Source organism: Megascapheus bottae, chromosome 32 (assembly GCF_031878675.1).
Source record: "Megascapheus bottae isolate mThoBot1 chromosome 32, mThoBot2.hap1, whole genome shotgun sequence".
Taxonomy (NCBI): Eukaryota; Metazoa; Chordata; class Mammalia; order Rodentia; family Geomyidae; genus Megascapheus; species Megascapheus bottae.
This window is the reverse complement of record NC_143540.1, coordinates 6690845-6713101: the sequence shown is the minus strand read 5'-3', so window position 1 is coordinate 6713101 and position 22257 is coordinate 6690845. Positions and strand designations below refer to the sequence as shown.

Below are 22257 nucleotides of genomic sequence, written 5' to 3'. Positions count from 1 at the left end.
GCCCCCTCGTTCCAGGATTGAGGGGCTGTCTGGAGCCTGTGCAGGGGCGCTCCGGGTGAGGACATGCGCTCGGGTTAACATTTCTAAAGCTGCCTGGGTCTGGTGTTTATGCCAAGCCTCGGGAACCGACTTGGATTTTTGCAGACTTGTTCACAGTCAGCGTGTACAGCGGAGCACTGGGCTGGCCACCTTTTGCCAGTTTCCCTGACGTGGCGGTGAGGTGGTGGTCCTGAGTGTGCAGCCTGGCTTTCCGCTGCTCTCCCGCTTGGCTGTCAGTGCGAGCCGGGGCTCGGGAGGAGCCGCCCAGACTCCCGAGGGCACTTCAGGGGCAGTGCGCGGTTCCTGAGCTCCATGTTCTGAGCCTGCGGCCTGGCTGCTTAAGGGAAGAGAAAGCTGGTGCGGCCCCCACACCCCGCCTCCAGGAGGCCAGGCTGGCCGGGGAGGGGTCAGGAAGCGGGGACCCAGCCTGGCTGCGCCCGCCGCCACAGCTGCGGCGCGTGGGGACCCTTCTGCCACCGCTACTGGTGGACCCGGACGCGCGGGGCGCGCACCGCCCAAGCCGCGGTCCAGTCCGCCGGCTGCGGCTCCCTCTCCGCGCGCAGGGCCGCCCGACGGCCACGCGAGGGCGCCAGAGCCCGCGGACGCGCTCCGCGCCCGGGCGTCACGTGACGGCGCGGCGCAGCCCGATGAGGTGTGCGGGACGCGACTCGCGCCCGGCCGGCCGAGGTCACGTGACGCGCCCGGGCGCGTCCTGATCGCGCAACGGGCCGCCCCACGGCGCCGCTCCCGCCCCGCCCCGCCCCGCCGCCGCCGCCGCGCCGAGTCCTTTTGTCCAAGATGGCGGCGCCGGGGGCGCTGCCTCCTGGGCCGTCAACGCCGCCGCTGTGAGGGGCCTGCGGGCCGCCCGCCCGCCTCGCCGGCGCCATGAAGCGGCAGAGCGAACGAGAGTCGAGCCCGAGCGGGCGCAGCTCGTCATCGTCCGCAAAGCGGCCGCGGGAGCGCGAACGGGAGGCGGAGGCGGGCGGGCGGCGGGCGGCGCACAAGGCCTCCGGCGGCGCCAAGCACCCGGCTCCGGCCCGGGTCCGTGACAAGCCCCGCGGCAGCGGGGGGAGCGGCGGGGGCGGCCACCGGGACGGCCGCGGCGCCGGGGACGCGAACCACCGCGCGGGCGGCGGGCGCTCCTCGGGCTCGGGCGGCGGCGGCGGGGGCGGCGGCGGCCGGGGCGGCAAAGCCTCGGGGGACCCGGGCGCCTCGGGCTCTTCGCCCCGCGCCTCGCCGCTGCCGCCGCCGCCGCCCCCGCCGCCGCCCGGCGCCGAGCCCGCGGGCCCCGGCTCGGCCGCCGCCGCGCCCGAGTACAAGACGCTGCTCATCAGCAGCCTGAGCCCCGCGCTGCCCGCCGAGCACCTGGAGGACCGGCTCTTCCACCAGTTCAAGCGCTTCGGCGAGATCAGCCTGCGCCTGTCGCACACGCCCGAGCTGGGCCGCGTGGCCTACGTGAACTTCCGGCACCCGCAGGACGCGCGCGAGGCCCGGCAGCACGCCCTGGCCCGCCAGCTGCTGCTCTACGACCGGCCGCTCAAGGTGGAGCCCGTGTACCTGCGCGGGGGCGGCGGCGGCGGCGGCGGCGGCGGGGGCGGCAGCCGGCGGAGCAGCAGCAGCAGCGCCGCCGCCTCCACGCCGCCCCCCGGGCCCCCCGCGCCCGCCGACCCCCTGGGCTACCTGCCGCTGCACGGAGGAGGCTACGCCTACAAGCAGCGCTCGCTGTCCCCGGTGGCCGCGCCGCCCCTGCGCGAGCCCCGCGCGCGCCACGCCGCCGCCGCGGCCGCCGCCGCCGCCTTCGCCCTGGACGCCGCGGCCGCCGCCGCCGCCGTGGGGCTGTCCCGCGAGCGCGCGCTCGACTACTACGGGCTGTACGACGAGCGCGGCCGGCCCTACGGCTACCCGGCCGTGTGCGAGGAGGACCTGATGCCCGAGGACGACCAGCGCGCCACCCGCAACCTCTTCATCGGCAACCTGGACCACAGCGTGTCGGAGGTGGAGCTGCGCCGGGCCTTCGAGAAGTACGGCATCATCGAGGAGGTGGTCATCAAGAGGCCGGCCCGCGGCCAGGGCGGCGCCTACGCCTTCCTCAAGTTCCAGAACCTCGACATGGCCCACCGGGCCAAGGTGGCCATGTCCGGCCGGGTGATCGGCAGGAACCCCATCAAGATCGGCTACGGCAAGGCCAACCCCACCACCCGCCTCTGGGTGGGCGGCCTGGGCCCCAACACCTCGCTGGCCGCCCTGGCCCGCGAGTTCGACCGCTTCGGGAGCATCCGCACCATCGACCACGTCAAGGGCGACAGCTTCGCCTACATCCAGTACGAGAGCCTGGACGCGGCCCAGGCGGCCTGCGCCAAGATGCGCGGCTTCCCGCTCGGCGGCCCCGACCGCCGGCTGCGCGTGGACTTCGCCAAGGCGGAGGAGACGCGCTACCCGCCGCAGTACCAGCCCTCGGCCCTGCCCGTGCACTACGAGCTGCTGGCCGACGGCTACGGCCGCCACCGCGGCCTGGACGCCGACCTGAGGGTCCGCGACCGCACCCCGCCGCACCTGCTCTACTCGGACCGGGACCGGACCTTCCTGGAGGGGGACTGGCCGGGCCTGGGCAAGAGCTCGGACCGCAGGAACAGCCTGGAGGGCTACGGCCGCTCGGGGCGCAGCCGCAGCGGCGAGCGCTGGGGCGGCGGCGGCGGCGGCGGCGGCGGGGGCGGCGGGGAGGGCGGCGAGCGCGGCCCGCCCAAGCCCTGGGAGGAGCGGCGCAAGCGCCGGAGCCTCTCGAGCGAGCGCGGCGGCCGGGCCGGCCACTCCCCGTACGAGGACCGCGGCAGGACCAAGGGCGGCGGGCCGCCGGCCGAGCGCGCCCCCGACCGCACCCCCGAGCGCGCCCGCAGGGACCCCCACGCGGGCGAGGGCGCCAAGGACCCGGGCGGCGGCGGCGGGGGCGGCGGGGGCGGCAACTCCCTGAGCAACAGCAGACACGGGCCCGAGGAGCGCGGCCACCACCACCACCACCACGACGCCGCCGCCGCCGCCGACGCGGCCCACGGGAAGAAGGCGCGCGGGGAGAGCGAGCGCAACCACCGGACCGCCGAGGCCGAGCCCAGGGCGCCGGAGGAGCCCAAGCACGAGCCCCGGCGGCTGCGGAGCCTGGCGGAGTACGCGCAGACGCTGCAGCTGGGCTGGCACGGGCTGCTGGTGCTCAAGAACAGCTGCTTCCCCACCGCCATGCACGTGCTGGAGGGCGACCAGGCCGTGCTGGGCGGCCTGCTCCGCGACCACGCGTCCGGCGGCCGCCTGACGCAGCTCAAGATCGCGCAGCGCCTGCGGCTGGACCAGCCCAAGCTGGACGAGGTGACGCGGCGCATCCGCCAGGGCAGCCCCCGCGGCTACGCCGTGCTGCTGGCCACGCAGGCCGCGCCGGGCCACGAGCCCCTGCCCGCCGTGGAGCCGGGCCTGCAGCGGCGGCTGCTCCGGAACCTGGTGTCCTACCTGAAGCAGAAGCAGGCGGCGGGCGTCATCAGCCTGCCCGTGGGCGGCTCCAAGGGCCGCGACGGCACGGGCATGCTGTACGCCTTCCCGCCCTGCGACTTCGCGCAGCAGTACCTGCAGGCGGCGCTGCGGACGCTGGGCAAGCTGGAGGAGGAGCACATGGTGATCGTGGTGGTGAGGGACGCCGCCTAGCGCCGGGGACCCTGGCCGGCCCCGCCCAGGGCACGCGCGGACTGTGGGGAGCGTTGTCCGCCAGAGGCCGAGGCCCCGCGCCCATGCGGGCCCTGGCGGGGTCACCTTTCTCGCTAGGACGGAGACTCGCCCGCTGGTGGCGGCTGGACAGCTGTCCCCGCAGAGGCACGACTGGAGGCGCAGGCCCGCCGGGCCGCCAGCGCGGTGGCGGGTGTGACTTTGAGGGGGGCGGGCGGGGCGGGGAGGAGAGCTGGAGCCACCACCGTGGTCAGCACAGAACGCAGCCTCTGCTGCAGGCTCACCTTCCCTGGTGGGCCCCGGGGGAGCCCCGAGGCTGCACTCGGCAGACAACCCCCGCCCCCTGCCGCCCGCCAGGCAGAACCACGACCAGAAGGCGCCGCGCCCATCGCGCCAGCCCACACTCGTCCTTGGGTCCCAGCAGTCATAGCCAAGTGTTGGTAGAGCCACACCCCGACGAGGCTTCTTCCAGCCCTTCTCAACGCAGCGGACAGCGGGGGGTCACAGCCCCAGCTCCGGAGCAGCCGCCCTGGGTCGCAGCCGCCCTGGGTCACGCTCTCTCTGAGCGGTCGCTCCAAGGGTGAGCCCGTTCCCTTGCTCCATGGCCCGTGCTGTGTTTTCCCAGATGGCTTAGGTTCGCGCCCCAGTAAAATAAGGAAAGCGAGGTGTTGCTGCAGTCTCTTAGGGTTTTCTTGAGTGCCGCCCAGTCAGCCGCCCTTCATGGAGCTCAGGGCTCTGGCTGCTCCTTGGCCTCCAGCTGGTCTCTGCTGCTGTCTTGGCTGGAGATGTGGCACCAGTGTGGCACAGATCACCCCCCCTCCAGTGTGTGTGATGAAGTGTGCGTCCTTCCTGGGCCCCACAGGCTTTACCTGCCGCTGGAGAGTTTTAGCCGTCTTGTGTTGCTTGTTTACTTCATAAGCAATGTGTCCCTTCTCTCAGTAAAGGGAGAGAAGCCTCTAGCTGTATAATACCTACATAGCAGAAACCAAGAAGCTGTCGTTTGAACAAAACAGAGAGAGAGACACACACACACACATACACACACACTAGCGTCTTCTATTTATTGTGGGAAGGAGAGGAGGTAGGGCGAGCAAAAAGGTAGAGACCCCAACCACCAGGACCAGGCCCGCTGGAGTCCCCACCCCCATCCGCTCCCCAGCCCCTCAGGAGAGCGATGCCAGGATGCTGTCCCTGGCTCTGCCAGCGTCCCAGATCTACCGAGATCTGCGCTTGAGGGGTGGAAATGGAGAGGTGGCTGTGTCCGCGGGGTACTGCCTGGAGCTCTCCTCCCGCCTTCTCCCCCTCCCTAGTGGGTGTAGGCTATTCTGTTTCTTCCTCTGGCAGATCTTTTTCCCCCAGAACTGCAGGCTGGGCTCAGGACGACGGAGGCCATGTCGTCTGGGGGCGGGGGCGGGGGAGGCTTCCAGGCGTTCCTTCACCACTACCTTGCTCCGCTTCCTTTAGGAGTGTCTTCTGTGTGGCTGGCTAGGGCTGCAAGGAAAGGGACACCCCACTCTGATGAAAGAGAACAGGGAAAGGCCATCAACAAAGACAGACTTGTTGTTTATTTTGTATTTTTTTAAATAAATACACTTTACATTAAAGAAAAAAAAAAGGCCTTTGATTTGTTGTAATTTCCACATTGGGGAGAAAGGGAAGGGAGGGGGGGAAAAAGTGATGAAAAACTGAATCACAAAGGAAAACAGAGGGAGGGAACTTGCATCCTAAGTTCGCTCGACCCCACGAAACCAATAGCCACAGTGACCACCACGCTGCCCAAGCCACGATGGTGGATGGGTTTAGGATTGACTCGCCGAACAAAGCGGCACCTTCCCCTCCACCTCTGGCACAGAGGTAAAAGAACCTGACAGCGTTATGAGGCAACAAAATAGGTTTAAAAAAAATCATATATTATATTTATAATAAAATATTCTTAATCCTCATCAATTTATGAAACCACGATTTTCCTTTTCATTTAAATACGTATGTAAAAATGCCTCTAGATTGTTCTTTAGACTTCATTTTCTAGAAGTGTAGGGACAGGAGACTGTGGATATAAGTTCATACCCTCGGTTATAAATGCCTGGCGGGGGTGGGTTTTCCCTTTTTTTTCCGTTTTTAAGTTTTATAAAAAACTATCTGTTCTTTTAAGTAAAGAACATTATACAAAGAAAATATATTGTGAAATAACCCCAGAGACATGTTTTCTTGGTTTCTCTGTTTTGTTTTTTTTCCCTTAAGGGAAGATACGTCCATCCCAGGAAAAGGGTGGTGGGGAGCGGAAAGGGCCTAATCCCTGTTGTCTTTTGTGGTGGTTAATTTTAGAAGGACCTCAGACTCCGTGAGACTAAACCGTAGTCCTCTGAATGCCGGACGTGCGGTTCCTTAAACGGCCCTGGGGCAGAGGGAAGGGAAGGTGTTCGGAATTCATCTGCCAAGAATCTCTTCCAAGTGGGGACAGCACCTCACTCGTTCAGAGATAAGATGATGTCATCTTCCAAATCAGAGTTATCTGAGATGTCAGCTGCAAGGTAAGAGAAGAGAGAATGGATTTACACCCTAGGGCACAGGGAGGCGGCTCTGCATTCACACATACCCAGCCTCGGCATGGCTAATTACCACTTGCCAGAAAAAGAAAAACATACACGCACACCCCAATTACCTCCTTGGAGATGGCTCTGGAGGAGAACCGCCTGGGGACCTGCTGCTTGCTTACCTTTCAAAGGCCCTGGACTTCCTGGAAGCTCTGCTTCGTACCTGGGAGGCTCAAGAGGGAGCCAGCGGGCCCCCTCCAGAGCCTCTACCTGACTCACTTGGGCTGGGGCAGGGGCAGAGTGGAGGAGAACACTGAAGCCCACCTCAGACGCCTCGCATCCATGCCTGACCTTGACAGCCCACTCAGAAGAGTGGATTCCACCTTAGCCGTTCCCTCCTCCCGTCCTTAGAGGACAACACCGATGGCAGGAAACGCCATGCTAGTGTTCAACTGTGTCATTTTCTGAGTAGACCCTGAAGAGAACCGAGTCCCAGAGAAATACAGAGGCCAGTGTGGCGGAGACCGGCGGAGAAGCAACACTGAGTGGGTCTACGGGAAGGCGGGGCAGTGGCAGGGAGCAAGGGTGACAGTCTACAAAGTTGGCTCAGGGCTCGGGGCCTGTGCACCAACTCCCCAAAGGGTAAGCGGGTGTGGAATGCCTTTCTCCACTTTCCTTAGCATTTTTCTCATCCAGTTTAGTCAATCAGTGAAGTGACCCAAACCTAGACCCTGGTGGGGACAGCCATTCTAGAAAGACAGTCTGCAAAGGCAGACTAACAGCTCTGCAGTGCTCAACTTTTACTATTATATATAGGATGCGTCTGTTGTCTATTGTGGGGTGCGATGAAGTGTGCGTCCTTCCAGGGCCCCACAGGCTTTACCTGCCGCGGGAGAGTTTTGCCGTCCTGTGCTGCTTGTTTGCTTCCTAAGCAACCCCGTGTCCCTCACTGAGAGGAATCCCTCACAACCCCGTGTCTGGAACCGCTGGCCCTGCAGGACCAGTGCTGACGACGCCTGCCTATAGTCCCAGCTACTCAAAGAGATCGAGACGTGGGGACTGTGGTTCAAGGTCAGCCTGGCAGGAAAGGCCCTAAGACTTCACTTCCAATTCTAGAAGTAGAGGTGTAGCTCAAATGACGGGCAGGGGGAAGACAGCCAGGACAGCACCCAGACCCTGAGAGCTCAAGCCCAAATACCAGCACCCCCAAAAAAAGGCACATGGAAAGCCACTGGGGAGATTTTCTATTATTCTATCTATGGCTTGTCATACCTTCAAAGAACTCCAGAACCGCAAAAAGGCTAAGAGCTGTTACTCTTCCCATCATCTGACTGTGTCTTCCAGGGAAGACCAATGAGGCCTAGGCACTCGTCAAATGTCACCTCCACATTCGCACCTCCATCCTAGAGTCCCAGCTGAAATGACCTCTATTAACCCTCGGTCAGCCACACCCCGGGTAAAGTAACAATGGATACAGGTGTCTCAGATTGTCTTTGCTTTGAGAGAAGGAATGTTCTGAACAGCAGAAGGAGGGAGCCATTTTGCTAACTACAAGATGAGTGGCTTGATAATCACATGAAGACTGCCTCCTCTAGTGAGGACGGCACTAGAGACCAGGGTGGAGGGGTCAGGAGCTGGGGCAGGCCCAGGAGGAGAGAACAGGCCGAACACAGAAGGGCTCCCTCGCCAAGGAAACCAGCCTGTGCTGGTGGACCCAGCCCCGGCCATTAGCGCCCAGCAGCTGAAGGCAGGACGTGCTAACTTAATGTGGTCGCTGCTGGCTCCACTACTCCCCTTCTCAGGGAAACTCTCCCTTCCAGAGGACTGTCTACCCAGTGGTGGCGTCGACAGCTCGCCTCACACACAAGATGGGAGCTGTGTGTTTAGAAGGGGTCCCAAGCACTGCAGTGCCACTCAGAACTGCCACCGATCCAGCTGTGGTTGAGCGCCCCAAACCCAGACCACCCGTTAGCAGATGGCGTGGGAGACAGAGCAGCCTGAACACAGACTTGGGAGCGAGTGGGCATCTCTTCTGTTCAGCCAAAACCTTCCTTGTCCCTTTGCACAAGGAGAGACACAAACTTAGAAACATTACGGAATAAAAGGGCTGGGTGCAGTGGCTCACGCCTGCCATCCTAGCTGTCTAGGAGGCTGAGATCTAAGGATCGAGGTTCAAAGCCAGCCCCAGCAGAAAAGTCCAATCAACCATCAAAAAGCTAGGAGTGGAGTGGCGGCTCCACAAGTAGTAAAGTGCTAACCTTGAGTGAAGACCCTAAAGGACAGCACCGAGCCTGAGTTCAGGCCCAGAAATCAATAATAAGAAACAATAACACTAATATAAACAGGGCTGTGCTTTGGGACGTCTCCTTCTAAGGGAAGCGTTGACAAACTCCAAGCCTGCCACTTGGTTTTGTAAGTTTTATTAGAACACAGCCATAAGCACGCATTTCCGGCTGTCCGTGACTGCTTGCTCATTAAAACGGCAGGGCCGTGGGGTGGGGGCCCGCGCTGGTGAGAGAGCGAGGGGCTCTCTCACCTGGGCTGGGTGTGCACAGGAGACAAGGCTTGGCGCCGGGCCCGATACTTACTGTCACCCAGGATGAGCTCGACTTCCTCATCTGCGTCAGAGTCTTCGTCCTCCCCGTCCTCACCCTCCTCCAGGAGGTTGGCCAGCTCCTCGTCTGAGGGAGAGAAGTCGTTGTCCCCGTCCTCGCCTGTGTTCTCATTGTTGTCCTCCTCCTCCAGATCCGCCTCCAGCAACTGGTCAGTGTCAAGTTCGTCCAGGTCATCAGTGTCGTCATCGTCCTCATCATCGTCTTCCTCCTCCTGTTCTTCCTCTTCCTGAGAAGAGAGCACGGGACCATTAGGGCCAACGGAGGCTGAGCCCGTGGGGTTACGCAATGGCTCCTGCCCGCCAGGCAGCAGTCTACGCGGACACAGAGCCAGCCAGGCTGGCCAGCGGTGGCTCAGACAGGCACCTCCATGACCCCCCATGATCCTCGAAGCACCATTCACACGAGGGGTGCTCTTCACCCCACAAGGGCAGTCAGGTCACGGAGCCTCGTGTTTCCTGGGAAGCTCTGCCAAGGGAACCTTTCTTTCTCTCCTAATCAGCCAAAGCCAGCAGACTGTGTTAAGGCACACCAGTGTTACCCGAAAAGCCAGCCCTGGATCCACACATTCCACGGACGCAGGCTTGCAAGACAGAGGCACCCTTTCTGGGACTGGCCAGAGGCTCCCCTCGGGGAGACACCCCCCCTCCAGCCACACTAAGACAACTTCCCAAACCAGGAACACCCGCCAGAAATCATGGGACATTCTTCTCTAGGCAGGGGAGTGAAATGGGTTTGTTCAAACTACTCAAAAAGACATTCTCCGGCAAACTCAGGAAGACAATTCTCTGTGCTTTCCTTTCTAAGAACATGGAGCTTGGCTGAGCTGAGCTGTCCACACCAAGAGCAGAAAGTCAGGCAGGCCTCTACAGAGCATCACACCACAAACACCGTCCCGATGCCCGCGGCGGGACTGCAAAACCCCTGCTCCACTTAACCTCTCAGAACTCGGACTTACTCCTGGAAGGCTGTGCAGACATTGCATGCCACAGACATGACAAGGGAGAGGAAATGCATGGGAAGGGAAGAGCCGTCACGGCCCTGTCCCTGCTCTGTGTTTAATGATCAAAGCTATGTCAACCTATCCTTTGTCACACAGAGCTATGGCCATAAACGCATTCTAAATCTCTGAGTCTGAAGGCCAGACCAAGGCAAGGCTCTCCAGACCTGCTGAAAATGAAACTCCAGGGTGGAACCCATGTGAGATGCTGAGAAGCAATTTCAGGCACAAGCTCTTCTCAGCAAGTAGCAGGGTCTCTAAATGATGCTTCGAATTGGATCTAGAAATCCTGTCTTTTGGTTTTACAAACCATGCCGGCGCTCTTCTAGAGTTTAGAAGCAGAATTTTTCTAAAGAAGTGACCGGACTCTAGTGCTGGCCTCGGGTACTTGGCTGTCCCCTGCCTGTGACCCACTCTCTTCCTCTCACACCACCAGTCCACACTGTGTAGGGAATGGTGTATGCTCTGGAGCCACGCTGCTCTACCAAACTGCAAATCCATCAGCATGACTGTCACGTTTAAGCATCGTACTTACCTTCATAAAGCTGTTACAACTTAACTTTTTTTTTTTTTGGTTGGTCATGGGACTAGAACTCTGGGTCTGGGCACTGACCCTGAGCTCTTTAGCTAAGGTTAGCGCTCCACTACACTGAGCCACAGCGCCACTTCCTGTTTTCTAATGGGTAATCGAAGGTAAGTCTCACAGACTGTGCCCAAGCTGGCTCTGAACCTCAGATGTCCGCCTCCTGAGTAGCTAAGATGGCAGGCGTGAGCCACCAGTGCCCAACAATTTCTTTTTTTCATCTTTTAGTGTATGTGTATATACAGTCACTTGGGAAAGTGTCCGACATAAAACCCTCTATTGAGAGTTTGGTTTGGTTGGTTGGTACAGAGTGGGGCTCCTCTCCAGAGAATGACGTAACCAATCCCAACCTCTAACCTGAGCGTAGACCTGAAAACTTGGCTGGTCTCTACCACATCTCTTCCCCTTGGCACAAGGACTCCAACTTGTATCATTTCTGCACTCCTTTCACCTCTCTTTTACACACTTGAACACTCATTTCCTCTATCAGTACCACTGAAACTTAAAAAAAAAAAATCCTAGAATTCTACATACAACTCAACTCCAACCACCCTGGCTTAGCAACATTTCCACTCTTCTCTCGGTTACCCCATTAAAATCGCATCTTCCACCTCTCACCCTCCTTTGCTTCCAGTTAATTTCTGCCTCTCAGAATATGGAGGTCAAGGCACCTGCTCAATCTACCCTGACTGCCTTCCGTCACTGGGCTGTATCCCCAGCCTCTCCACCTCCCTAAACCCTTCCGGGACCCAAGCCTCCCAAACCTGCAGAGGCTTCCCATACAGAATGGCAACAGAAACAACGACCATTTACTGAACATCTATTGGACCGCAACTTTTCCAGACCATGCCCAGTTTCTTGCTAAATAAGCTGGTTTGACTCCATCACTGGCTTACTCAGGTGTGACCATCATAATCACCAGAGAAAATTTTTTCCTAAACATATCCTACCTAACTCCCCCAAACCATAGTGCATCAAGCTTGTGCAAGTGGACTGTGGACAGACTGTCCAGGAACTTGAAGTGTACCCCTAATTAAGAACGAGTACCAGGACGGCAGCCGTAGTACCCTCTGGTTGGAAGGCTCTGCTTTCCTATACAGATTCCCTACGATGACCCAGGTGTGGCGTCCAGCATGCCTCCTAGCAGCCAGTTCTCTATGTGCAGCGTTTGTCATTAGACCCTTCAGAATTCTTCCTGAATATCCATTTTTCAAGAGAAAGCGGTCTGTATTTCCTTTCAAACCATAACCACGTCTGTTAGAAAACCAAATTTCTCATCAGACTTGAAGAATACCGAGTCTAAAAACTAGGATATCTGCCAGGTAGAGCTGGCTCAGGCCTGTCATCCTAGCTACCCAAAGGCTGAGATCTGAGGATCGTGGTTCAAAGCCAGCTAGGGCAGGAAAGTCCGTGAAACTCATCTCCAGTGAACCACCAGAAAACCAGAAGTGGCGCTGTGGCTCAAAGGGGCAAAGTACCATCCTTAAACAAAAAAGCTCATGTACAGCGCCCAAGCCCTGAGTTCAAGACCTATGACCACCCCCTCCCCCCACCAAAAAAAAAAAAAGCCTAGAAAATCTTAGTTTTTGTTAGGAAAAGGAACAAAGACCCTCTCGGGAATCAGGACATTCAGCATTGCTGGGGTGGGACTCTTACCATCCGCTTCTAGGCAGTGGAAAACACACAGCAAGCACAGCACACAGTGTGTCCCAGATTCCAAAAGGAGTGGAAAAAAGACAGCATTATTCCCTTGTTGAATTCTTTCTTTATAAACTTAAGATTAGCTACAATTAACTGAAGTGTAAATAATTTTTAAAATCTAGAAATGATCAATTATAAATATGTGATCTTATAATTTGCCTAAGAGTCAACAATATAAAGTTGACTGCATTGATTTAAAAAAAAAAAAAAAAAAAACCAAAACAGATACCAAGCCAGACACCAGTGGCTCATGCTATATAATACTAGCTATTTAGGAGGCTGAGATCTGAGGATCATGATTCGAAGCCAGGTTGGGCAGGAAAGTCTGTGAGACTTTCCTGTCTCCAACCAACGACTCAGAAAACACTGGAACTGGTGCTGTGGCTCAAGTGGTAGAACACAAACTAGCCTTGAGCAAAAGAAGTTTCAGGGAAAGAAAAAACAAAAACAAAAAAGGCAACTTAAGGACAGCACACAAACCCGCCCCCCACCCAAAAAAACTGCAAATTTCCTGAGTCTTAAGGACCTGAGTTCACTGTGTTTATGAGCTATAAATGACATCTTCATAAAACTATTTAACTGTTTTATATAGTTATATAAATGCAGAACCACTTTCGCTTAAGGGCCACGTGTTACTTGTGAGCTTGTTCTATTAAGGAGAAAAGGCAAATGTGAAGGTGTCGGTCACAGGTGCTGGCATCCCGAAGCCATGAATGTCAGACCCAGAACATCTGCCAAGACGAGAGAACACACGCCCCAGTCTAGGACACACTTTGAATAGCAAATAGGTCATATGAAAATCAAAAGTTTCTAGTTTTGAAATCAGGTGAGGCAGGTAAAGGAAAATGACTGAAAAAAAATAAAGTGGTATACCAAGAGGCAGTGAGGAGATTATCCCTTCCAAGACATGTGACCTGATTCCCCTTTGCAGGAAGTACACCACATAACCCTTAAAGACCACTAGATCCTGAGAAATCCTGAAGCTATGCCAAACCCTCTCGGCACACAGCCACGCCCTCACCTATGCCCCTCAGTGCTATGGAGCTTTCACAGTCTCCTACAAACTGGATCCTCGTGGAGTATGCATGCTTAGAGCTCACCTGCATGTGCTGAGGCAGCTTCTCTTTCTGCCTACAGAGCCACAAAGCCCAAGCCCCTGTCACAAACCTCTTCTCTCTCTAGTGGGAGAATCGAGATTCTTCCCTGTCCACCGCTCCCTGGAGAGGGCAGTGAGGAAAAGGATGGCTCAGGATGATGGTCCTTCATGGTATCTTTGCATCCAGTCAGCCGCCTCCCTCTGGAGCCTGACTGTGCCACAAATGAAAAACCAAGCCACTGCAGAACAGCTCCCCAGCTCCCAGCATGCCTTGGGAAACCTGAGCTTCCCTTTGAACTTGACCTTCCCAGGAACTTGGGGAGGACCCCCAGAAGAGACCGGTCCCCCCACCACTTCGAAAGCAGCAGCCATGTGGGAAGGGGCAGGAGTAACGCTGGTGGCTCTGCTTCAGGTCTGCAGTTCACGGTGTCACTTCCAAGCCGCCTGAGGACAGAGCTGACAGCTAGTGGCTGGATGAGCACATGGGGACAGGAGAGCCCGGGCTGCTCATACCACTGCTGTGCACAAATGGCTCACCACGAGCCACAGAAAGCCCCCCTCTGTGCAGATTCATCACACGACTCTGACCAAGTGTGCAGGGGGCAGAAAAGAAATTTCAACCACACAGTGTGTCAGAAGTGCTCCATTCCTGTGCACACACACACCATGCCGCTCAAGCGGAGCAGAGGTGCTCTCGGCCGGCATCAGCTGTGATTCAATCACTGTGTGATTTGCAGATGTCCTGGACCTTTAATTTTGTGAGAGTAAAGCCTCCAAAAAGCAACACTGGTGCCCCCAAACCAAGGCAAAAGTTACAACAATCCTCCCAAAGCCACACAGGGCAGAGATTGGGCTTACTTTGAGTAATAAAGTGAACAAGGTGTTTTTTTAGTTTTTTCTTTTGCTGAAGTGGGGAAGGTGAGTCAAGCCACCAGTACAGCGCTGGGCTCCATGCTTCTCGAGCACCTGCTGCCCCTTCACCGATGGCACTCTCCTTAGAACCCAAAGCCCACAGGTCCTGCCTCGGCTGGGCCAGTGTGGGCATGCCACCTTGTCTAGCTAGCTACTGAAGGTCTCATTTCATGACAACGCATATAAGAAGGACATGTGCAAAAGGCTGAGATCTGAGGAGCAGAGTTTTAAGCCAGCCTGTGCAGGAAAGTCCTTGAGACTCTTACCTCCAATTAACCAATTAAAAAGCTAGAAGTGGAGCTGTGGCATTGAGTTAAACAGCCCAGAGACAGTGCCCAGGCCCTGAGTCCAAGTCCCAGGACCAGAACAAACAAACAAAAAGGACAGACGTTATTTTTTTTTTTAAATTCACTCGAGGCATCAAAAATAACCACATGAAGTTTAGAGAATATTTTTTGTTGTTTTGAGGGAGTTTTAGTCAGGATCATGAAGGATCTAATATCATTTACAATCTCTGTTACCAAGAAAGACTAGCTACCTGTGTAAGTTCAATAATATGGCACTCAAGAAAATGTAAAAATCCATGTCACTACTGAATTATAAATCTTCTGTACCCACAGCTCACCAGCTCATAGGAGCTTTAAAACTGCCGACACCCGTCACGTATGAAACCAAGACCCCCACGGTCCCGGCAGCCACATGCATTAAACAGAATCCTTTCTGTAGGAAACACCTGGCCACATTTGGTGAAGCAGTTTCAAAGTCTGGAGCCTAATTATCCTTCATAATAAATATGGGATTTGAAAAGGCTATGGTATAGTCCAGGCACAGTGGCTCATGTACGGAATCCTATCTGCTCGGGAGGCAAGTCAGGAGACTCACAGAGGCAAGCCAGGACAAAAAGTGAGTGTGACCCCATCACAAACAGTCATAATGTGCCCTTGGTATCTGTGGAAGGCCAGCAGGGAGGATCACAGTCCAAGGCTGAGCCTGGGTGAAAGCACCAGACCCTATCTCACAAATACTAAAGGAAGCAGGCTGGGGGCATGCCTCAAGTGATGGAGCACCTACCTAAAAGGCACTAAGCTCTGGTTCAAACGTTTTTCTTCCTTCTATGTCAGTCACAGAGCCAGGGAGCTGTCCCTGAGCTCCTTCTGTTCAAGACCAGCGCTCTGCCACTATAAACCACAGCTCTACTTAGGATTTTTCAGGTGGTTCATTGGAGATAAAAAAGTCTCACGGATGGGGCTGGGAGTTTGGCCTAGTGGTTAAAGTGCTTGCCTAGCATGCACGAAGACCCGGGTTCAATTCCTCAGTACCACATACATAGAAAAAGCCAGAAATGGTGTGGTGGCTCAGGGTAGAACACTAGCCTTGAGGAAAGCCCAAGGACAGTGCTCAGGTCCTGAGCTGAAGCCCAGGACTGGCAGAAAAATAAATACAAAAATAAAAAGTCTCATGGACTTTCTTGCCTAGACCGGCTTTGAACCATACTCTTCCAATCTCAGTCTCCTGAGTAGCTAGAATTACAGCTGTAACCCACCAGCATCTGGCTGGTTCAAACTTTTTACTTTTTTTTTTCTTTTAAGATAAAAATCTCCTGTAACTTTGCCCAGACTGGCCTCAAACTCTAAAATTTTCTTATATTGATAGGCATTGCCAAAATTACAGATGTATGATGCCACACCCTGCTGGGAAATTTATCCTTTTTTTTTTATTATTACAAAGGTGATATATACAGAGCACGTCTAGTTATATAGGTCAGGTAATGAGTACCTTTTTTTTTGGGGGGGGGGCGCCAATCCTGGGGACTGAACTCAGGGCCTGAGCACTGTCCTTGGGCTTTCCTCAAGGCTAGAGCTCTACCACTTGAGCCACAGCACCACTTCTGGCTTTTTCTATGTATGAAGTACCAAGGAATGGAACCCCGGTCTTCATGCACACTAGGCAAGCACTGCACACTCCAGGGCCCGGGAGTATATTTCTTTATAGACAGTATCACTCCTCCCTCGCTCTTTCCTAGCTCTTCCCCCCTTCCCCCCCAAGTTAGCTGCCTAGTTCCTGTTCCACATAGTGTCTATTAAGCACCACGGCTGCATTTGGCCATCCTTTGTCCCTCCACTTTTTTCCATTTTTTTTTCTTTTTTTTTTTTGTCAGTCTACTTGAGCCACAACACCATTTCCAGTTTTTGTTTGTTTGTTCTCTATGTGTATGGTACCGAGGAACTGAACCCGGGTCTTCATGAATGCTGGGCAAGCACTCTACCACTAGGCCAAACTCCCAGCCCTTGTGCCTCCATTTCTGTGGCCTTCACTTACCCTCCCTCCCAAAGACAGATAAACAAACAAAACAACAACAAAGAAAAAAAAACCTGTTTTCATCTCCTGGAGTTCCTTTCAGTAAATATTATTTTGTATGATTAGAGACACATGAGCATTGCACCTTTGCGTTCCTCTCCTAAGAGTATCCTTCTTGGGTCTCACGGAGTGTGAATGCCGCTGGTCCAGTAGAATTTGTCACGTCCCAGTGTATTTTAGACCTAGCTTCCCCATGTGAGAACATGTGCCGTTTGTCTCACTGGGCAGGGCTCAACTCACTGAGCGTAATTTGTTCTCGGTGGGATAATCTATTTTAAGGCTAGAATAGGGCACTGGTGGCAAGGATGGAACAAGGAAATTTCCAACATAAAAACCAAGCAATGACTAGGCTGTAAGTTACAAATGGAACTCCAGATCATCAGAGACTGAGGAGTTGTTTCTCTTTTGTGTTTATTTTATTTGCGTCGGTTCTCACACCACGTGGTTGGTACAGGGTGACCTCAAGCTTGTGACCTTCTGACTCAGCCTCCTGAATGCTAGACTACAAGCACACACCACCACCCGGGCTCCGTCACAGTCTTACAAGCCAAACTGGGCTTTCTTCTAAGTATCAAGCACCTGGTAAGCCTTCTGACTATGGCAGCGGACAGCAAAGGCTGAGCTTCCAGATTCACTCTAACAAAACGCACCAGCACATACCCTCTAGGAAGCTGTGTTTGGTAGAAAGAACTCTCAGATCTCACTGACCTGGTCCTCCTCTTCGTCCTCGTCCTCGGCCAGCCTCTGTCTGCCTACTTCATAAAGTCTGCACACCGTGTCCATGTTCAGAGCGTCCATGCTGCCTTGGTTCTGGAAGGGAACACACAGCCCTTGAGCGGAGGGGACACACCTCAGTCCCGTTTGTGCCCAGGAACCTAACCCTGTTCTATCAAAGCCTCTGATGGCTGAAACGCCTGAGCTCCCTCCACAAGCGTTACATGTAGGGCACACGGGGATATGGGAAGGCAGGATTTGAAGACCTACATAGTAGGTTATAAACACAGGGGAGACCACTATCCTTGCAACGAGCCCCTCGTGACCCCTCTGAAGAAAGAATGGCTGTGTGACTCCAGGACACAGAACTGTGCATTATCTTATATTGGAACAACCTTATGATTTCTCTAGTACTGACTGTCCCCAACCTTACCAACTGAGTAATTATCGATAATCTACCACCAGAAACCTCCCAGTCTATCACACAGCTGATACAAAATGTATGTAAAGGAACTTGAAAAGGGCCCTGAGCATCAGAACAAAATGAGCAGGGCCTCCCGGCCTCCTGACAGGAAGCAGCTTTTACCTCAATGACGGCAAGATAGCAGTCTTTGGTATCTGTGCACAGGTCAAAGATGTTCCGCTTCACATCAATGGTTGCTGGAAAACACAAAGTGACAAGATTCAGGAGCGTGCTGGTGCTGCACTTTTTAACCTGTTCTTCTTCCACACGAAGTCAAGGTGATCCATCACAAGTATTTACACAACGCTTCTGCTGGTCAAAGAGAAGTGACAAACTTCTTGGAACGTAGAAGATCTTCAAAAAGGAACAAACATGGCGGGGGTGCGGGGGGGGGGGGGGCCGAGTGTCCCTTGGCGCTTACCTATGGGCTTGTAGTCAGTTGCATTAAACGTTCTGAAGGATGAGCCGAAGGGGCTCTTCATCCTCTCTTCCATCAAGTCATCTTCATCATCTGCCTGCAGCATAGCTAGGGGGGGAAGCACTTCTTTAAAATCAGAAACGTCTTAATGTCATTCAAAATTTGGTGAGTTCCTTATAAACAAATTTTCTCCTCAGCTATTAGTTGCCCCCTCATCCCCCCCAAATCCCCCTTGCATCTCACTTACGATGACAAACAACATCCACAAACTCGTACCAGCAACCCAATATGTATTTACACAGAGGACGGCTTCACACGGCCCAAAACCACCAGTGTGCAGGCTGTTTGCGGAGTTCAGGATTACTACCCAGTACTTCTTTCTATACAAGATCTGCAAAACTTTTTACCTTCCCTTTGGTCTCTCTTTGTACTATTGTTTTCTTTTATGTTACACCTTCCAAACGCCCCATGAGTGAGAGACTGGTTCCCACAGTGAGTACTGAGGTGTATCGGGGGCAGGAGAAAGGGAGACAGAATCAGGGGCAAAGTCGAATACCTCCATACATCACGGTTCCTGTGTGGTTGAACACCACACGGCACTGATCCAGAGCAGGAACGGTGTGTAACAGATGGAAGGTCCGAAGGTCCCACTGGGAGAAGAGTTAAGAAAGAAGGATTTCACAAGTCCAGGGCCCCTATAGTCCCCTCTCTTTGGGAGGAAGAGATCGAGAGGTCTGAGCCCAACTTAGGCACGTGCACAAGACCAAGAGCTGGGCACAGACGTACGTGCCTGTCACCCTAGCCATGCGGGAGGCTGAGACAGAGAGGCTCTCAGTTCCAGAATGGGGCTGAACCAAAATGTTCTCAAGACTCCATCTCCATGGAAGGTGCTCCTGTCATCCCAGTTACAACAGGAAGCCTAAAATAGGAGGATTGCAGGTCTAGGCACAGGAAGGAAGACCTTATCTCAAAATTAACCGGTGCCTAAAAGAGACCCTGTAGAAGAATGTCAGCTTTACAAGTGCAAGGCTCTGAGTTCAAGCCCCAGTACCAATGTGCACACATGCGCGCACGTGCGCACGCACACGCGCGCGCGCACGCGCACACACACACACACACACACACACACACACACAGAGGTGATTTTTGGTGTTTATTTTCCAATTTATTTTTGCAGGGCTAGAATAAGAACCCAGAGCAGAATGCATGCTAGCCAAGCACTCCAAAAACAAAGCTACGTCCTACCAGGACTCCATCTCAACCAGTAAAAAGCTGGATGTGGTGGCAAATGCCATTCATCCCAGCTACACAGACAATGTAGACAGGAGCATAATCAAGACCAGCCGAGGCATACATATCCCAAAAGCAGCTAAAGCAAAAAGGGCTATGAACATGGCTCATGCAGTAGAGCAGGTGTCGACCAAACACAAGGCCCTGAGTTCTAACCCAATAGTGCCAATTAAAACAACAACAACAACAAAGAATAAACAAAAAACAGGAAAAGGCAATTCAATACTTCAAATTTTTTGCATAACCAACCAGAGGACAGATGGGAAGCAGATGTGCGTGTAAAGGATACAATCTCAGTATTGATGATGACCTCGAGCCCATTCGGATGGAAAACACCACTGATGTTCATGTTGAACTTGTCAAACTTGTGGATGGCCTGTGCCGAGCGGACATCCCAGAGGACGCCATCATTTAACACAAGATCATCTGTAGGGTTAAAGGTGGCACAGTTCCTCTTGTAGTTGTTGGCAAGATCTGGGTTAAACAGAGTCAACAGCTTGTTGCCAGTCTGAATATCATAAATCTTTAGAGAAGAAGGGGCGGGAAAAGAAAATCAGACCAGTCCATTCATTGACAAATTTAAAAGAAAAACTGTGTGTAAAATACGTCTCTCCCAAGCTTTCCCTGCATTATGAAAGCCTAATATTCTAAAGTAACTGCAAAGCTGCGTGTAGGCACTTTCTAGTTTCCCATTCAATATTTCAAAAACCCCTCTTCCACAAGTCAGAAAGAAATGAAATTACACTAGGCATCTTAATAAGAGCAATTCCTAATCTTCTCCCTTTCAAGAAACAGAAGAGGGCTTGCAGGCCTGGCTCAGGTAGCAGAGCAACATGAGCAAAAAACAAGCCTCAGATACTCAGTTCAAGTCATGGTCTCCAACAACAACAACAAAGAAACAAGTTTGTAACATTAAAATGAGAAATTCTCCACATGGATTAATCAGTGATGAGCTACAGAACACCCCTTAAAGTCTACTGCTTTGGGGAAAACCATCAAGAAAATAAAACTTTTCTCCTTTAAAATCTCTCCATGGACTGGGTGAGAGTTTGGCCTAGTGGTATAGTGCTTGCCTAGCATGCATGAAGCCCTGGGTTCGATTCCTCAGTACCACATACACAGAAAAGGCTGGAAGTGGTGCTGTGGCTCAAGTAGTAGAGCACTAGCCTTGAGAAAGCCCAAGGACAATGCTCAGGCCCTGAGCGCAAGCCCCACAACTGGCAAGCCCCCCACCCCAAAAAAAAGAAAGAAAAAAAAAATTCTCCATTTACATGTAACTTTAGCCCTACTCATACTAGAAGTTTTTAAAGTTTATAGTGTGTAATCCATGCAGAGATCAGATTCTTCAGCTTACAAGCATGTTGTAATAGGGCCAATCTTTCTAAAAACTTGTTTAAAACTTTTTTTTTTTTTAATTTTAATGTGTTGATCTAGAAACAAATAAGACATCACAAGGAAACAAACACATTCAGGTCATGGGGCAAACTAGCCTGGTCTCTTCAAGAATCAATGTCATGAATACTGGAGAAATGGTTCTCGGCTTTAAAACATTATTAAGACATAACAATCAAATGCAATGTGTGAATCTTTGGCTGGATCCTGGTTCAAAACAACAACAAAAACATTTGAAACCAAATACATCAAGAAGGAATGATTAAGAAAACTGAGTATGGACTGAACTATAATATTTTCAAATTTGGCAAATGTGATTATATAGTAAAACATATTGTTAGGAGAAGCTATAAGACTTAAGAGATAAAATGTCATGCTGCTGTTGCAGCTTACTTCCACAAGCGACTCAGTGAAATATACACATTCACACAAAATATAGGCAAAATATTGAACAGACAAATCTAGGCAGTGAATATATATGCTATTCTTTCAGTTTTTCTATGTTACGATGTTTACGAGTGAAAAGTTGGGGGGTGGGGCAGGCTCTGGGGACTCACGCCTGCACTTCTAGCTAGGATTACAGATCTCAGGAGGCTGAGGATCTCGTGATCTGAGGATCACGGTTCAAAGCCAGCCCAGGCAAGAAAGTCCATGAGACTCTTATTTCCAGTCAACCACCAGAAAACAGGAAGTGGGACTGTGGCTCAGTAATACAGCACTAGCCTTGAGCTGAAGAGCTCAGGGACAGCACCCAGCCCAGAGTTCGAGCCCCATGACCAAAAAAAGAACAAAAGAAAGAAGGAAAAAAAGAAAGGTCTCTATTGTGTCTCTTTCTCACACATTCTTCCATCTGATCAGGGTTTCACCTCACTGGCGTACATGGTTAATGATGCCACCACAAGGTTAAACTGAAGTCTCCGCTCAGTCCTGGTCATGTAGCACATCAGTACTTGTCCTGATGTTCAAGCCTTTCTCAAATAGGCCTTCCACTGGCTTCTAGAGCATATCTGTCTCCTGGGCTTCTGCCTGTATTACCAGCCCCGCCCTCTGGTCCTCCACCCGGGTCCTCTTCATATGTCAGCTATCAAGGGCTCTCACTTTTTCTCTCTAGTTTAAATTCAGTCCAAACTACAGGATGTGCACCTCACCTCCACTACTGCCCACACACTTTCCCAATCCTTTCCTTCCATTCCCCCTGGAAGCCTGTGGATTCTTCAATACTTCTTAAATACTTACATGGGCAATGTCTCCTTTTGTGCCTATAACCCGATCCTGAGAGTGCTTACTGAACTCAACATAATGATCTTCGGTAAAGGAATGCCTATAGGAAAAATGCAAGTACTTAAGTGACAGGTTTTCAGGACACATACTTTCAACCAATTAAACAGTGATTTCCACCAGGTGGCTCACGCCTGTCATCCTAGCTACTCAGGAGGCTGAGAT

At 53.5% G+C, this 22257-nt stretch overlaps 2 protein-coding genes across 8 annotated transcripts in view; one reads left to right on the top strand and one right to left on the bottom strand.

Annotated features, from left to right (window-relative positions):
- Nucleotides 1–828: 828 nt before the first annotated feature.
- Nucleotides 829–3723, top strand: Rbm15b (RNA binding motif protein 15B). The gene has a single exon (XM_090323716.1). The coding sequence runs from the start codon at nt 925–927 to the stop codon at nt 3721–3723; it is 2799 nt and encodes a 932-aa protein (XP_090179842.1). The 5' UTR covers nt 829–924.
- Nucleotides 3724–4672: 949 nt separating this feature from the next.
- The window catches only part of Dcaf1 (DDB1 and CUL4 associated factor 1), a 48037-nt gene continuing 30452 nt past the window's right edge, over nt 4673–22257 (bottom strand). For 5 of the 7 annotated variants that reach the window (XM_090323441.1, XM_090323442.1, XM_090323443.1 and 2 more), the window contains 8 exons: nt 22051–22135; nt 19712–19945; nt 18689–18782; nt 18136–18240; nt 17838–17911; nt 17246–17347; nt 8864–9116; nt 5284–6265 (listed from right to left, as the gene is read on the bottom strand). In XM_090323441.1, the coding sequence (XP_090179567.1) occupies nt 6207–6265; nt 8864–9116; nt 17246–17347; nt 17838–17911; nt 18136–18240; nt 18689–18782; nt 19712–19945; nt 22051–22135 (1006 nt within the window). In that variant the 3' untranslated portion in view covers nt 5284–6206. Of the gene's footprint in view, nt 5257–5283; nt 6266–8863; nt 9117–17245; nt 17348–17837; nt 17912–18135; nt 18241–18688; nt 18783–19711; nt 19946–22050; nt 22136–22257 lie in introns of those variants that run through there. The other 2 variants (XM_090323444.1, XM_090323445.1) reach the window with 2 other exon arrangements.